Consider the following 17,829-nt stretch of genomic DNA (forward strand, 5'->3'; position numbering starts at 1 on the left):
ATCTGAACTGAATTCACCTCTGGTAGTAACTCAATATCTTGAAACTCTGCCTGTTTCTCCAATTTGGCTGAAATCAGCCAATGCCTTCGACAGTGTTGGGTGTGGGGGATAGATGGAGCGAGACAGCATGATCACATATGTCTTGCATTCCTCGGATGACAGCCAAGGGGGAGAGGCAGCTCTGAGAGCTGGTAGGGGTGTAGAACCAGATTAGATAAGTGACTTCCCACTGCTGAGAGAGGGAGAGGCAGCGCTGCTTTCAGCACTCCTGCTTCATTACAAATAACTGATGTCATGACTTAAAGAAAAAATCACCTACTATCCTGCTCTGCTTGCCCCCCAAAGACTTCTGAAATGGCTTGCTAAGAAAGAATGAAAATGTAATAGAGATGGAGATGAAAAAGGAAGAGAAAAAGCAACAAGGCAAACTCTCCCTTCAGTTTAAACCAACCACAGAGCATCCTGGAAGAATGGCAAAAAAATTAGCACTGTCAGAAAAACAGGGCAGTTGCTTTTTCCCAATGTGGTTTTTCAAGAGTATTTAACATTTGGATATTTCCTTTCACTGTTTTCTGCCATTCAAACTTTTTTTGTTGTTCAGCTTTTCAGATTAAAAGTGTTTTTTTTTCCTATAAAATATAAAAAACTTTCCAAAGGCAAACTGTATTCCTGTCTGAGTCAATAATGTGTGGTTATCTGAAGCAGGATCAAATGGAAAACTGAAAAACTAAATGAACTTACTGAGCACACCAAGTGGCTTAAGAGGTGCTGGAGAGTCAAACCTTGATCTGATGCAGATATTACTCAGACCTGAACAGGGCTTGAGCATGATGGCAGAGTCTATGTACCATTCATGGGCCAGTTATAGTAGTGAAGACTGGTGAGCTGGGCACTTAAAGACAAGGGTGCGGACCAGTCTGGTAAACAGGGCTATTCCCTGCTTTTTTTCCCCATAATGGATGAACATTCATTTTTCAGGTTGGGTGGGTCTGTGTTCAGCCACTGGGGACCTGTTCCACAGCACTTTAGGCTCCTGGATATGCTCTTGAGGAAGAAGAGAGTAAGGCTCCAGGTAGTTAGGGTGGGAGCAAGGCAAGAAAATTGATTTTCAAGAAATACCAAGCAAGGGTAGATTGGCAAGAAAAAACAAGGTGACAAAAAAACAGAGTCTGAAGAAAGAAGAGCCACTCTCTTGGCCTCAGTGATATGGAGAGGTCAGATTCAGGAACTGCCCGTGATAATACAGCTTCTGTGTTTCTCTTGACAGACAGTGGTCCAGCTGGGGAAAGTGATCATCCCTTCTGCTTTTGCTGTCTGGGCGAGTCAAGAGCAGTTCAGTGCCCACTACTTGGAGGCTTGGCTGCCTGGTCTAAGGGGCAGGAGGGGTTCAAGGGAAGCAGGCAGGACCTCTGTTTGTTGTTCCTCATCTCTCTTACCCACTGCACTTTTCATTCCCTTGGGCAGAGCTGCAGACACTATGCTCAGCAAGGAAAGCTGTGAGGGTCCTGGCAATGGTCCTCACCAGCAGGATTATACACCAGCCTTACAGTCTTGGAGCACTTTAGTGCCTCATCTCAAGCATGGACATCAGCCTATGTGAAGGATTTCGAGTGACAGACCAGGAAAGTCTCCCTCAAAGAGTTCTTGGGAAAATGCGATAAGCTGCCCAGTGACGATGACAAGGGTCATTACTGGGTTTAACCCATCAGGGATCAAGAGTCCACTTCGATCCTTCTCCACTCACCAGCCATTTGAAGATAGTTTCTTTATGAGGACTTCAAGTGCAGTAACATCTGAGAAGAAGGACTATAAGGGGAAAGGCAGAGGCTGGAGGTTTAGGAAGGAATTAACAGGTCATTTTGAAGAGTGCCAGGTCTAGCTTTGAAGCTCACGCTGCTTTGAGCAGTGTAGTGGCTCAGACCAGAGGTTTGAAGGAAAACTGAATTATTATTTGATTTCATGCTTCTGTGTGAAAGGTGTGAATTTTTTTTCTTTTCCAATAGTCTTTTAGAACATTTAGTGAAGGAGACAGTAAAATAAAGTCTTTGATAAGGAAGTGCAAGTGAGAATTGTTCTTCCTAATACCACCCAGTGGTGGCAAGTATGATACCAATAAAAAGGAAAATTAAGTGTTCATAGTATCACAGTTGCAAAAAAACCCAACAAAAACCAAACTTGTTAACTTTTCTGTTCCAGACACAGCCTTTGGTCAGAATATGTGTGCTCATGTATAGTCGTAGGCAACGGGACAGCACCCCTTTGAAAGGAGAAGGAGCACTTTATCAAGGACAATGGGTCCTGAGAAAGTCTTCAAAATCACTGCATTAATAATTCTATACACACACATATGCACATGTGCACACACAAACGATGCAGAATCAAAAGCTTTATGAAGACAGAAAAAATCAGGTCATTCAAACAACATTCACCAAATTTCTTTATCCATCCAAGTAATTTTATAACCCTAATGAGTGTAAAGCAACCATGATTCCTTCAGGATCACCAGCTCATCTCTACATCTCTCCTTATGGCTGCTTTCAAGTTAGGTGTCTGCAAATGACTATTAATAATCATTTCTATTTTGACAACAGCATCCAAAGTTCCAGTCAATCCTGGGACTTCATTTTGACAGACTGTACCAACACAGAGAGAAGGGGACAGACCCAACATCAAGAGTTTTCAACTGAAACGAATGGCTGGTGAAGGCTAAAAGAGAAACAGGTAATTTGCCCAATGTCCTGCACAGCACATCAGAAACAGGCATTGAACTTCCTTACTGGTTATGGACTTGCAATAGATTTAAAGATTTTGCCGTATGTAGTGGATTTGCATACTTCAGCCAAAGGTTTTAGGCTTAAATCAGGGTAAATCAGAAGACTTGTATAGATCTCATGTGGAACATAACATCACCATGAACTGTTGTATACTGGCTTTACACTTTTTCAGGCATAGATACAGAGCTGTGAGGTAGTCTTCTCATGGAAGAAATTATAACCCCATCACCATAATAGAAAATTGTATTTTAAGGTGAAATAGCAACTGATTCTGCAAAGGTAGGGAGGACGAAGGGGTGACCAATAGGATATTTTTGTTTATGACTTCCACAATTCTATAAAATGGACATATCTTAAGACTCTTTAGTTCCTTTCTTCAAGACAAGAAATATCCACAGATTATCTGTGATCAAAACCTCAGCCCTGTCCACACACATTTCTTGGAGCCAAATTCAGTTGTTACTGACCTGTTCCACTCGGATATCAAATTCTCCATTCACTTTCTTCCCTTGGAAATATTTGGCCCTGCAGAAGAAATGAGAGAGACAAACATGGTTAAAGAAGATTTTTGGCTTTCATTACATACTGTTTTGCTTCTGCATTTCCCTTTTTGCTGAATAATTTCTATCCGGGTCACAGCATGCTTTCCTAATTCCTATCTTCTTTCAGCTTTCTGTTCTCCAAAAGAAACCTGCCAAGCCAGATGAAAACCACATTGGAAAGTTCCTTCAAGGCTTGCGACTTTTTCATTTTATTTTCAAACTGAAAACCAAATGCTCTCCTAATCTTTTCCAGAGCAAAGACTCTAACAGATTATTCCTTGCTGTGTCTCATTTAATACTCAATCTTTATTCTGTAAAAGAAGGAGAGCAACATATGGCACAACGTTAGAAACTACTTCGGACTTTGAGCAAGGATCTTTATCATCATAGCTGAACAACTTGTGAAGCCTATTCTCTTGCTTTATCACTACAGGGCTGCTTTTTGCTTCTGTTTGTTTTTCCACTACTGATTTAGAAAAACAGTATCTGCATCTACAGGGTTACTAATGAAGGATCTCTGTGTTTGCTTTGGAGCTGAAGAGTGTCATGAGAAGGACATATACCTTCCACCACTCTGCTCCTATCTGCCTACGCTATGCAGACAACAAAGTGCTTTCAGAAGGATTGGTTGTTTATGATAGGGAAAGGCTGACAGTAGTGCTGGAGAAGAAAACATAGGAAAAGGACAGTCAGCTTTAGCTTTTTCATTGATATTTGTGTATAATTCTCATTATATTGGATAGTCAGCAGGGAACTTGCCAATATAATTTCCACCGTGAATATGTCTCCCCAGTTCTTCTCCTCACCAAACAAGCTCGACAGAAGAAAATACGAATTTATTTTCTCAAATCTCCCCCCTAAAACTTCAGGAAGACCACGTAGGTTCCAAAAAGCTGTTCTATTTGGAAACCCTTGAAAACACAGTTCAGCCGTGCAAGCGCTGTTTCCAGAGACAAAGTAACTCTCTGCATTCTGTTTCCAATTGGCAAAGAGAGGACAGAATAAAGAAGTAAGGGAAAATGAGGGGAAGCCGGCTTTGCTCCCTATTTTATAGTATTAGAGAAAAAAAAGAAGCTGGCTCACATTTTTACTATGTGTCTGTTTGTTCCAATAAAAAAAAAAAGAGGAGAGGCAGTAGGAAGGCAATTTTCCCCATGGCTGAAACACACCAGTTTTCAGCTGCTTGCTCCCCTCCCCCAGAAATGTGATGAGTAAATAAAAACCCGTTTTGTCATTCTGGCTCAAAACCAAGTCAGAACTTTACATTTTATTAAAAACCAACCAAACCAAAGCAAACCTATGCAAAATAATTCCAAAAGTTTTCTGCTTCATTCTTATTAGGATATCTGAAGGCTGCATCAGGCTTCCCTTCCCAGACAGCCCATCCATCAGCATGGTGGTGATAAGACCTCTGCACAGAGATCAGTGGGGGACAGTGTAGCAGCCAGGTGTGACCACGACCAAATGACTCAAACAACCCTGACCGGTATAAAAAGCAGAGCTGTGGCCATTTTTTATCTCTTCCTTGAATTTATGAGTGTTGCCTGAAAAAAAGGAGCTCAGCAGACAAGCGGAGACATCATGCCTCTAACAATAAACAGGAACGCTAAATGCACTTAATAATTCCATCGTATTTCTGGAGACATGGCTCTAGAGGGCCTGGCAACATTCTTCTCTCCTAAACACTGGGGATATTGCTGGAAGCAGTGACTTCTCGAAAACTGGAATAAGCTTTAAGTGGGCCCACAGGAACTGGTCTGAAATTTGAGGCACACTATTCACTGGTACAAGCTTGTTTTTATTCCCAGCACACTCATAATGTATACTGCTTACCCCTATTTATGAAACACACTTCCTCCCTCTATGGCCTTTCCTCCTTGCTGACCAGCTGGTTGCAAACTCTTTGGTGCTGTTTTGCTTCAGCTTGTAATGAAGTGTGATTAACCGCAGTCTTTAGCCCAATACAGATGGAGCAAAGAGGCTTCCACTGCCTAGTGCATGAAATGAGCCTTCACATGGTTAAAAAAGTCCTCTCTCCCATCTCTACAGTACTGGCTCTACTCATGGGTAATCACACAGAGAGGATATCCAGAGGAAGGAGTCATTGGAATAGAGCAAGGGATCTCAACTCAGGCACTATATGACCTTCTTGCCCTCTTCCCACACAGGTTGTCTCATCCCATGTCTCAGATAACTTCCTGTTAACAGCACAATATATCACTTTCTTCCGAAGAAAGCCCCCCAGGAGGGTTAACCTGCTCCGAGTGTCTCTGAAGACTACAGGTTCTAAGCAATTTGCAACCAAATATTTTGGTCTGCCCATCATTTTGACATGGCCCAGGGTAGGAATGAACCATTTCTTACTGAAGCATCTCTGGAGTGAGGTTTTCAATTCACACCTGGGGTTTTGGAGCCCCTGGGCAATAGAGGCTATCATGTTGAAATGAAAAATGGCTTTAGCCTCACCCTGGAGCCCTGAAATTTCAAGCAAGTTGGAATCATTGCTGATGCTGTGGAAACATCGTGATGCCTCTGTTGCAAGAGGGAGTCTTTCAGTCAGTAGTGTGCAATGCGTGAAATGGCTTCTGGTTCCTACAGTGGACATGAGATGGAGGAAAAGGAAGATTATGTTGCTCCGGTCGGGATGCAAGAACAAGGTAGATTGATGTGCTCAAGGCCAGGTTGGATGAAGCCTTGGGTGGGATGGTTTAGTGTGAGGTGTCCCTGCCCATGGCAGGGGGTTGGAACTCGATGATCTTGAGGTCCTTCCCAACCCTAACTATTCTATGATTCTATGTTTCTGGTAGGTGAGACAGTGCAAGACATATGTAAGATGCTCTCTGCCCCAAAACCACCTGTGCAAGGCTCTTCCAGACCTCTGCCTAGGAAGTGACATGCTCCAGGGCTATCTAGGCATCCTGCAGTGCAGCAGGGGAGTGGCACCCAGAAGACCAGTCAAAAGCCTTTCTGGGGAGCCTCAGAAGTGTCCCCATTCACCTCTAGCATAGCCAATTGCTAGGGACCGGAGGAGCAGCTCATTGCCCTGGGATGGGGGCTGTTTGTCTCCCCAGCCTGGGACGCTGGGCAAGGCAGTGGCCATACAAACCTACCCCCTCTCCTGGGCAGCCTGCAGCACTGACCACTGGCTTGGCTGGCCATCCCTTTATTATCAAGCATGTCAGCTGTTCAAACCTGCCAGAACACAGAGTTATGATTTGCTAGGCAGGGTGCAGATGGGATGGTGTGGTTGCTGTGATCTCAGTAAATTAGCATGTAAACATGTTTTGACTGAAGAAAACTGCACAGCCATACTCAAGAGCACTTCCTGGGTAGGATTTACAGTGCTAGGCAATGCATTTAAATGTGGCTGCACTGGCTGGGAGAGAGGAAGCACCACAATAAACAGCAAAAGGCTGTTTCTTTTCCAGAGAGAAAGCTTGCCTTGAATCCTTCTCTCTTTGTGATGGAAGAAGCCGCATGCTCTGGAAAAGGACATATTTTCTGGGTTCAAGAGCATCAAACAAACTTCTGCTTTCTGCCTCAGCCCTGACATGATTACAGGGCCACAAGAAACCCGATGACTCTTCTTATGAAGTAATTTGGAAAGAATAAAAGCTTATTTTCCAGAGCTGCCATGAAACAGTCCCCATCTGCCTCAGCAACTGTGGCATATACACAATTCTCTGTCACATACAGAGTGCAGCCTTAATAGCAGCAAGGAAAAATAAATGATCAATTTATCTCTGGTTACTTCATAAGAGATAATTCACACAAAGCCCATGTATAACATTAGTGCCATTAGGTGCTTGCAATGCATCTGTCTGAGTAAGGGATGCCATCACTGACCCAACACTGCAAACACATTTGTAAGACACTTGAATACCAGAGTTTATCCCTCTGGGTGTCACTGACAGCTGGGACAACGTGTACCGTGCCTGTGTGAGGGGTGCCCAAATCAGCATGTTCCCCTGCTCCTTCCTACTAATGCTCTTATCTGCAAACACAGGGATTCACTCCTCATGGGTGCGAATTTTCCTGTCAAAGCCTCGTGTCACAAGGCCCAGGGGAAGTAAAGGTGGGCCAGAGGGCTACAGGTACAGGAGCTGGGGCCAGCCTGCATTGCTGTGCTGCTCCTGTGTCATGGGGGAACATGCACAAGAGACGCAATTCCCACATGTGGAGTAAGGGCTGCCCAGGATCAGCAGCAAAGGGCCAAAACTCACAAGCTACATCTGTTGGGTGAACACAGATCATCTTGCAGTTTCTCTCTGTATGATAGATAACCGGTTATGTCTGCCTTGTGCTTTTTCTGCTTTAAAACAAAAGCTGGTGCAATGGGTGCTCAACCCATCAGCCAATAAAGATGTTCAGCACAGGAATCCAGGAGAAGCTATTTCCGCAGAGATTTTACTGTCTCTCCTGGAGTTCTTTCTTCTCTCTTCCCTCTGCATTTTGACTCTTGGTGCAAAGCAGCATATCCAAGGTGTTTAAGAGGACTGCTTCAGTGTTTTCCTCTGTATCTGTGGGTAAGAGAGGCAACAGGGGTGCAGCAGGGAACTGCACAACTTCTACCATACTGGAAAATGCTATGCACAGGTGATGAATAGGAGAAGATGCAGGTACAATTACAGCAGGTATTACACCTTGTTACCTTATTGCAGCAGGTATCAAGCATCAGCTAAAGAAAGTGCCCAGGGAGCTCTTCCTCAGATACAGCAGCCCATGTAAGAGGTACAGAACACTGGCCTCAACATTGGGAAGGGAGTAGCCAGGAAGGACAAGAGATTTGAAGTGATCGTGATGGCCTGGAGGAGTGCTGTGATTCATTAGCTGGGTGAAGCAGAAGTTATGACAGATAACACAGCTTTGAAGACAGGCTGGTATTTTGTATTAAATTCATGGTATTTCTTCAGGTATCCTGTAAAATGGTTTCTGTATAAAGCATTTTCTAGGATAGGAAGAGATCAAAGAAATCAAAGAAGCATAGCTCAAATCTTCTTGTAGGAGGCCTTGGTGGAGCTGATGTAGCTAATGTCATTGCAGCTGCTTGTAGTATGTCTTGATAACTGGGAAGCCATCCTTTAGATGAACAAACAAACCTGAGCCCAAATCTCCTGCGGTGTGAATGAACACAGGCACTTTTTAGGGCATCACTGTCCAACAGAGGCCTTCAGCTACAAACTTAGGAGCAGGCTTGTAGCTTCACCCCAGAAATGGGCTCAGTATCACTGCAAGTGTGCCAAAGAGGGTCACTGGGATATTGTAATAGCTAATTCCTCCAAATCCTCTGACTGAGCTTGTGCCTTTGGAGCAAGACATAACAAACAAAGAAAGCCAAGCCACACTTTGGATGGAGACCACTTCTCACCTAGAGTGAGAAGCAGCCTTTTCCACCCTATGAAGGCGCCAGAGCAAAAGACACTGAGGAGAAGAGGGGAAACATGCAGGACTCTTGGGGAGAGATGGGCAAGGGAGTGGGTTGAAAAAAGAGTGAAAGAAATGGGAAAAAAGAGACCTGGGTAAATAAACCAAAAAGGACCCATGGGTGAATTCTGGAATTATCTGGATTATTTCCCTGGAATCACATTACACATCTTTCTCTCAAGCTACTTGGGAAAATAAAGTATGTAATTTCTTTCTGGATCAGCCTGGAAAAGGCGAGGTTGAAGGCCCCTGGATTGGGTGTGGGGGACCTCGGGGCAGGAGGGGAGGGGGTTAGCCACTGTACGAAATCCCCGTGTCAAAGGGCCTGGGGGCCCAAGTGATGCACAAGGCACTCACTGTATGTCCGCATTGTCTCCTTCGTAAAAGGGGCTGGGACTGGGAAAAAGGAGACAGTTTCCAGGATACTGGCCAGCAGCCGCTGGAATGCCCTGACCCCCCCAGCCCCTACGCTCTATAAAGGCAGTGGGGAGGGGAGGGGAAGAGGGAGGAGAGATGTGTTTGTGCCCTTTTTCCTTCAGGGGTGAAAACAAGGAAGGTTTTCCTTTCAGGAGCCAGCCCTCAACCCCTTCACCACTTTCCTCTAGTTTAGCAATTCTCAGCAAATATTAAGGGCTTCTGAGATGGTAAAGTCCTGACTGTCAAGGACATAGGGAAAACTGACTCCACAAATACTAAGGTCTGCAGCCTACCGGAGCTTTTGTCCACATCTGCCTCAGCCCAGAGACCCTTATGCACTGTTCAGCTGTGGGATGGACTGGTTGGTAGTTAGTATTTATTCTGTAGGATTACCTTGGGCCAGGGGTTGGGAGGTGTCAGGATTCTAAAGATGGTGTATAGGCATGATGGATGTGTGATTCGACACCTCAGAAAGCGAGGTCTGAATTGTAGGTTAAATGGACCAGAGGCAAGTGCAGAAAGAAGGAAAGGGTACCTGCATTCTACAGACAGACAGTGAGGGACAAAGAGGTAAATCTAAGATTTAGGTTGCTTAAAAACTAACTACACTGATACGTTTCTAGGAGCTCCACAGAAGTTTCATCTCCAGCCTTGGGGTGCAGTATTGCTGCACTCATCCGTGTGTTCAGATCATCTTGCTCTCAATGCTGTCTTGCTGGAGCCACCAATGGAGAGCCAGCTCAGCTGTACTGCAGGTAGGTCTTCGGTGTCCAAGGTCACGCCATTGGAACAGACACCCCCTTGTTGCCTTCTGGGAAAAAGCACAAGACCCATCCTGCTCTTGTTACCGTAAAATACCCCTGAGGCATTATTAGCTGTGGGATCACATAAAGGGAAGAAACGCCTCTTCTGAATAGGCCTGTATTTGTCTGTGGTATGGTGGTTGGGTTTTTTTGATAGAGGAAGTCCTCATGGTGAGGTCCTTGATGAGGTCTGAGGTTCCGCCCTCTGAGGCTGTAAGGATTTTCCTGGCTTGAACGCACACAGAAAGGGAAGCTTTGGGGTGGGAAGGGAGAAGGGTTTTTTAAATTGTCTTTTGTGAGTCCTCCCTTTCTCTAAGGGAACTGAAGGGTTGTTTTCGAGGGAGACCTGAGCTGGCAAACCACCAGCACTTTAGTTATCACAGACAACAACCATTCAGGCTGCACTTCCTATTCAAGGAACTATGGAGTTCCACATAATACCGGCCTCCCAGCATCTTCCTGTGCCACCTCCTGCTTATGAAATGGGGCTACTCAAAGCCATCCCTCCCCAAGAGAAGAAGCACTAGTTAGTGCAGTGCTACTGATTTTGGGCACAGCTTTTTGTGCTTCCCTGAGCTGTTAGGATAGGAAGGACACTTTGCTGTGGGTCTAGTCCCCCACCTCTGGCTACACTGCAGTCACATTCCTCCTGGCCACAAAGATCTGGTTTGGGTGGGGAGTGGAGGTGGGAGTTTGCTTTAACTACAACATGAGGCAGCAATTTTATTTTGCGTAATATCAAAATAGTACATTGCTGGAACATTTCCACATTGCTATATCTAGATGGTATGGCCTGGAGCTGCTCGCAAGGGGTATCATTTTGTTCAGGGTTGTGCAATGTTTTATTCCAACCCACTTCTGCCCTCCATGAACTTGAGGAGCAGGGGAACGGGGCTAACTTGAACCAAGAGTGAGGCAGGGCTGCTGGCTTTTGAGCAGAAGAAATCTGGCTCACAAACCTTGAGAAATACATCTGAAGGATTATTATTATTTCATTTTTTTAGTATGTACAAGACTAGTCAGGACATTCTGAGGTTAAATTCTGTGCATTTATAGGAACTCTGGTAAAGCAATTAAGGTCCCAGATTTGACTTGCATTAGCATATTTATAACCTGGTGGGGAATGTTTTCCATATTCCTTGTGTCTATTTTTGTAACGATACTAATCCTTTACATTTCTGTATCACCTTTCATTTAGGAGGACTAGATCCCAAGCTGCTTTACATACGCAGGACGAAAATACAGGCAGACATGATGGTGACATACCTAAGACAGATTGGAAAGCGACGTGATATATACAACATATTGATTATTTTTGACAGCCTTACCTGCTTTTCACTCTTACGCCTATGTGCTAGGCAATACAGAAACCCTCCATGTTGCTTCCAAACACACACATATAACATACACATACACACACATATACGTTTAACACAAACTTGCCTCCTCTTTCCCCAAAGTGGAATTTTTACCCTCATGTTGCACTTGGTACGAATCATTTAGTCTTGGATAGATATGGCTAAATGATGAATATGTAAGCAAGTTTTTTTAGCCAGATTTGTGAAAATGTAAATTTTACCTATACATTGACAATTTTTACTATAATTTTTCAAAGTACTGTAGCACAGTTGTACAGAAGCTGTGGAACCTTAAAAGGTACCCCCTGGATAATAGAAGCTAATTCATAATCATTTATTGTCAGTTACCACCATGTTAAATTATTTTTGGCTTTTTATCAGGAGATACAGACAAAACTGCAAATTTAAACTGCAAATGCCTGAGGTTAAGCTTGGAGAATTGATCCTGAATAATAATAATATCAACAACAATAATAATAATAATAATAGCAAATTATAATGAAGTCTGAAGCAAAAAGCTGGTCCAAAACTTCCCATTGTATTTAAATGAGTTAGGGACAGAAATAATTCTCAGAGCGGGAGCCTTAGTACATCATCTTCAGTCTAGCAAAAGCATGAAATTATACTTATTGAATATTATTGAGAAGGAATTCCTTCCAAAAATTTAGGATTTAGGAAGTCACATGTCACCAAAGTTCAGTATTAGACTGCTATTATTTGGCCAATTATGTTTTTGGACAAATGCTATTTAAGGCTTAATATTGTCATGTACTATAGGAATAAAAATAGTTTTATTTTAATGAAAAAATGATTAATAATTTCCTCTGATCAGTAAAAAACAGTAATCCTGATGAGTCAGTCCATAATTAGACCTGAATCATGACATTACTATTATACAAAGAACTATTTCAGATGTATTAAGAGGATTCCATTCATCAATCACAATTTTTCTCCTCCTTCATCTTTAGATTTTTGGAGACAGTATGTTCAGGCAGTTTTGGCTGTAAAATAAATGGGAAAACAACAATACAATTCTGTGTCTCCTAAAATATCCCCTGGCTTTTTTTCCTATGAAACATGACACAATCCTCGCGTGCAGAACGGCTGCACACAGTGCACATGTATTTTGTACAAGACGGCATGTAACACCGTTAGCACTTGAAATGGCATGAAGTCTGGACAAAACACACCAGTGGCTTGGAAAAGCAACATGAGGTATTTCACAAACGCAACCAAGATACCTAACAAATACAACAAGAACAACATTGTTATGCTGTCTGGTCCAGAAAGCAATGCTTTTAGCATATGTTGTTAATAAGAGCCTTAGCTGTGCTTGATCACTTCCCAAATAAGCTGTTTAAACATGAAGCATTAGACTAGAATGCTGAGCAGTGTCGCAGAGGAAGGGGGTTAACAATTCAGAGTATTAAATCCTGTTTGATCCACTGAGAAATTCAATGCAGCAAGAGCATGATTTTGCTTTATAGTGTGTCGGGAGAGGAGGTTGCCAGAGGTAGGATGTTTTCCTCCTGGCTGAGGTTAGGCTGCCGGAGCTGGCCCATCTGCCATTACATGGAGTCCTGCCATTCCCCTTCCCCATGGTCCTACTCCCTTTTGCTGTGCTTTTGCACATGTGTGTGTGTATTCACATCTGAGCTCCCTATTTTTTTTCTGGCAGCTGCTGTAGGTGTGTTGTAGATGCATTTTTGGAAGCCTCACAAGGCACAGATACTCCTGGCCCACAAGAAGGTGCCTCATTCTCCAGGTGGAGGCCTCCCAGCTCAGACAGGTACCAGTAATTACTGAAGAGAAGCAGAGTTTTTCCCTAGTGTGCTCATGCACAAACACATTCACTGCTGTGGGTATCTCTGAGGGCCAGCTGTTGAAAACACGAGTACAAGGGAGCCATAAAGGCAGTGTTTTCCTTTTGTGCATACTCTGAATGTCACAGATTCACTTTGTGCCTCCTTGCAACGCGCTAGAGACATGCCTTGGAGAAGAACCATAGAATAGTTAGGATTTGGAAGGACCTTGAGATCATCCAGTTCCAACCCCCTGCCATGGGCAGGGACTCCTCACATTAGACAATGTCACCGAAGACTCCATCCAACCCAGCCTTGAACACTGTCAGGGATGGAGCATTCACCACTTCTTTGGGCAGCCTGTTCCAGTGCCTCACCACCCTCACAGTAAAGAACTTCTTCTTTATATCTAACCTGAACTTCCCCTGTTTAAGTTTTAACCCGTTACCCCTTGTCCTGTCACTACAGTTCCCATTATCCAGTCCATCCCCAGTATCCCTATAGCCCCCCCTTCAGATACTGGAAGGCTGCTATGAGGTCCCCACGCAGCCTTCTCTTCTCCAGGCTGAACAGCCCCAACTCCCTCAGCCTGTCTTCATACGGGAGGTGCTCCAGTCCCCTGATCATCCTCGTGGCCCTCCTCTGGACTTGTTCCAGCAGTTCCATGTCCTTTTTATGTTGAGGACACCAGAACTGCACACAATACTCCAGGTGGGGTCTCACAAGAGCAGAGTAGAGGGGCAGGATCACCTCCTTCGACCTGCTGGTCACGCTCCTTTTGATGCAGCCCAGGATACGGTTGGCTTTCTGGGCTGCGAACGCACACTGAAGCTGGCTTGTGTTCAGTTTCTCATTGACCAACACCCCCAAGTCCTTCTCCTGAGGGCTGCTCTGAGGAGGATGGAAAATTTGTCAAAATGTTGCCACTTTAACAGAAAGCTGGTCGAGTTCCATTACTTTTAATAGAATGTGCCTTTCTTTTACTGCTGCTAATGCAGAAAGCAGCTGATCATATTCTGTGGGGCTCACATTATTTTTCTAATACTTTGGAACAAACCAGAGCATAAGTGCATATTGCATGTCAAAAATGGTAAAGATTTTATGGAGGAAGACAAGCCATGGATTCCCATGGATTCTTTTCGATTCCTCCAGACCTCTGAGAGAAGTTGAGTGCTATACTGTACCAGCAGACACATAGGTGCTTCTTAAAAATACAAAGGATTGTCATTTGTCCCTTTAAAGTGCATTCAATATGCACTTTGGGTTGTTAGACCATTTCATCATGCACTTGTGCAACACCTCATCCTAATCCACAGTTGCAGCTCTTCGCTGTAATACAAACAGTGATGATGAATTAATGTCTGTCTTGGCAATATTGCTACAGTATCCAATTATGAGAAAGTGCTTTCATTTAGAGAAAAGAAATTAAAAGGCAGATTCCACTGTCTCTCACCCTTCCTGTCTGTGAACAATCTAGTCCTTGTTGTAAACCTCATATAATGACACTGTGGAAGCCCCCACCCTTAAAATAAAGGTAGCGCTTCAGTAGTTATTTCTTGGGATCTTTTCTAGTAGAGTTAACTATTTAAAAAGTAGTAGAAAAAGGTTCCTAGAAAACCAAATCAGTAATTTCACAAGTAGCAAGAACCTGAGCAGGCAGAGGTGAAATGCATTGCAAACATGATTCTTCTTCTGAACCCAAAATTGCCAGCACAGAAGTAACTATATGTTGTTGTTTACCTTCTGAAGTCTGGGACTGCTTCCCTATGTGATACAGAGTAGACAGGCAGAATCCCTGGATAACCAGCTTCTATAGCTGTGCTCTCACAAGGCAAACACTGCTGCCGCGGGCTGATCAGCTTGAGCTCACATAACACTCTGGCTGAGAGCAAGGAGATGACTGGCATTGCTCAGAAGTACCTTACCAAGAATAAACATCCATGGAGCCACTGCTCTCCAGAGCTGCTCTCAAGGACTCACTGAGTTTCCTGGAGACACAAAAACTGACTGCCAAGTAGCACTCTTGGCATCCAGGAGTGGTTGCATTGGTACTCTCACTCAGAGAAGACCACGTGCTACCTTTAGGCTGGCAAAGCTCCTAGGCATGTGTTTCTGCCCATGCTACAGAAAGCCATGGAAATCTGTGGCTGGCAAAGGTTAATAATGTTGCTTCATTTGTTTTCATGTCATATATGTGTCAGGATATGGTCATGAATGCACACACTGATTTTGTTCAGTGCCTGTACAACCTCAGAGAGACTGAAGCAGGGAGCCTTTGCAAGAAGCATTATTTGACATCTGCAAGCCTGTGGGATAGAGGCAGAGAGCTGAGAGAAATTAAAGGTGTCCCACATAATGTGTAGAAACTGCTAAGTTATAGACAGCAAAGGGATAGCCAAGACAGCAGGATGCGTGGAGTGCTTACACACGAGTGGAGGAGTGAAGACAGCATGGGTAGCCATACTTCCTCTTTATATCTCCCAGCTGCTGCTCCTTGGGCAAGCTCAGCCCACAGACCATGAAGTCTGCATGACAGAACAGCAGTTGTGAGATAAAGGCAGGGATTTGAATGCAGTGTGTATTTTAAAACATGAAAAGACTGCACGAGTCCAATCCCTCCTTGTCCTTTCCCAGACTACCTTCAGGTCCATTAATCTCAAGGAAAAACTAAATTGGTCTTTGAGCGAGGGCTTTCCTCTCTGGTTACCCCGCTTGGACTAAGCAGTGCAGGCTAAGACCCAGACGCTGGAGCTGTGCATTAAAGGCACTCCCATCCTCAGCTGGAGGATGTTATGTTAAGGGACTGCCACCTGGCAGCACCTTCAAGGAACTGCAAAGAAGAGACCGAGGCTGATGAGCATCAGCCTCCTGTGAGGCTTGTGGGTGTTACACCTTATCAAGGAGTTTCCCACTCAGTTAAAAACTTGCTTTTCCTTTGAGAATAATCCCACCCGCTCTTACTTCAAATTGGTTGAGGAAGCCTGAGCTGGTCGTGCTCTGTCATTGCCCCTCTTTAGTGAAAAGCTAAGCTCTTGCTTTGTGAAGATACACCCAGGGAGGAAGGTCCCACCTTGTCCCCACCCTCCTGGACAGCAGAGAAAATCAAAGGTGAAAACTTCACCAAAGAGTGCTATGAGATGAAAAGAACAATAAAATAATCTCCCTTGGCCGAGGCCTGGTAACCCAAATTCTTTCACTTTGAAGTCTTCAGTACAGTCCCCTTGCCTGTGCTATCCTTTCCTTTTTTCTGTGTTTTGACAGGCTGGCAGATAAAACAATAGCACCTCCTTAAACACATGCTCTGGATTTTCCCCCAGAAAAGTTTTCTTTAGCCCGTTTGCCTCATGCTTTCTAAACTAGCCAACTTTGAAAAGGAGCACACAGCAAGTGGCAATTTCCGCAGCATTTCAGTGCACTTCAGCTGTCCTACCCTTTGGGAAGTGTCCTCTGCTGCCCAATATCACAGGTAACAAACTTCCAAACTTTTATTTGTAAAGAGAGACCTGCCAGGTACAAGACAAATCTGAGGTTTACCTGAGCCTGAGAGCCTTTTGCCAATAGCCGCTCTGTCTAGCAGTTTTCATTGGCCCTTGGCCAGTGAATGAACTCTGATCATTACTATTAGTAGTAGTAAGCTTGGCTTTATCTCTTCATAATTTATGTACAAATTTGCATACATAGAAAAGCCCAAGAGAGATTGAAAGCTGGAGAGATTGAGCTCCTTTTCGTTTTTCAGAGCCAACACAAACAGTAGGCTAAAGTCCTGACCCACATCACTAACACACCTTCAGCGGTGACCTCTTAGGACCATTGCTGGATGTGACAGTTCAACTAAGCTTGCTCATATATTGAGGCTATGAAGAAGTTTGCCAGTAAGTATCAAATGAACATTTTTTTCAAGAAAGATATGGGAAAAGCCTACTCTGCCATTTATGCAAGTCACCAGACAGACACTGACCTGGGGCCAGAGTTGGTGACCCAGATGTGAAAACATCTACCCTGCATATTCCCTGTGCTTCCCAGATTCCTCTTATCCCCCAACCCCGTGGAGCTGAATTCAGCAGGGGGGACCGTGATAACTCACCACTCTGTGTGCGCATCATCAATCACTAGGAGGACCTTGGGTTTCTGGGCCACAGGAGGTGTGGGGCTGGCTGAGTGATCAATCAGTCCTGCAGCCGCTTGCGTGGTTTGCTTCATGGCACTGGAGATGGAGCTGAAGATGCTGGCACCAGTAGAGGAGGAGTGCGCAGGCTGCGGTGGCTGAGGGTGCTTTCTCTCCATGGCAGGAGAAACTGGGGAGCTCGTGGAGCTGTCGGGGCGCTGCAAGTCCATCATGTACCCATTGGGCAGATTTGCCACAAAACTACTGTCCGAGAGACGCCGCCGGAGGAAATTCATTGTTGCAGCGTTGTGTGGAAACCTCAGCAAGAGTAGGGCTGAAGAACAGTATTGCCAGTCCTGGGGAATGCTTCTGTGTGCGTGTAGGTGCCTCCTTGCAGTCCAGCCAGGCAGGCTTTCCCCCTTGAAATCCTGGTGGAGAGATACACCTTACTTTTTCAGCTGTATTTTCTTTCTCTCCTGTGGGAAGAGAATAAAAAACGTGTATGTGAGATACACACTGTCAGCATGAAATACAAAAAAAAACCTCTTTTGGCTTTTAAATGGGTACCTAAGTCAACAATGAGACAAAAAAGGACTACTGGTTT

General features: G+C 44.4%; 1 protein-coding gene across 2 annotated transcripts in view; it reads right to left on the reverse strand.

Annotated features, from left to right (window-relative positions):
* The window catches only part of SYN3 (synapsin III), a 178,460-nt gene extending 160,907 nt beyond the window's left edge, over positions 1–17,553 (reverse strand). For both annotated transcript variants that reach the window (XM_065679376.1, XM_065679384.1), the window contains exons 1-2: positions 17,205–17,553; positions 3,242–3,299 (exon numbers count right to left, since the gene is read on the reverse strand). In XM_065679376.1, coding sequence (XP_065535448.1) covers positions 3,242–3,299; positions 17,205–17,521 — 375 coding nt within the window. In that variant the 5' untranslated portion in view covers positions 17,522–17,553. The remainder of the gene's footprint in view (positions 1–3,241; positions 3,300–17,204) is intronic.
* Between the last annotated feature and the right edge of the window lie 276 nt (positions 17,554–17,829).

The sequence above is a fragment of the Lathamus discolor genome, chromosome 1 (assembly GCF_037157495.1).
Source record: "Lathamus discolor isolate bLatDis1 chromosome 1, bLatDis1.hap1, whole genome shotgun sequence".
NCBI lineage: Eukaryota > Metazoa > Chordata > Aves > Psittaciformes > Psittacidae > Lathamus > Lathamus discolor.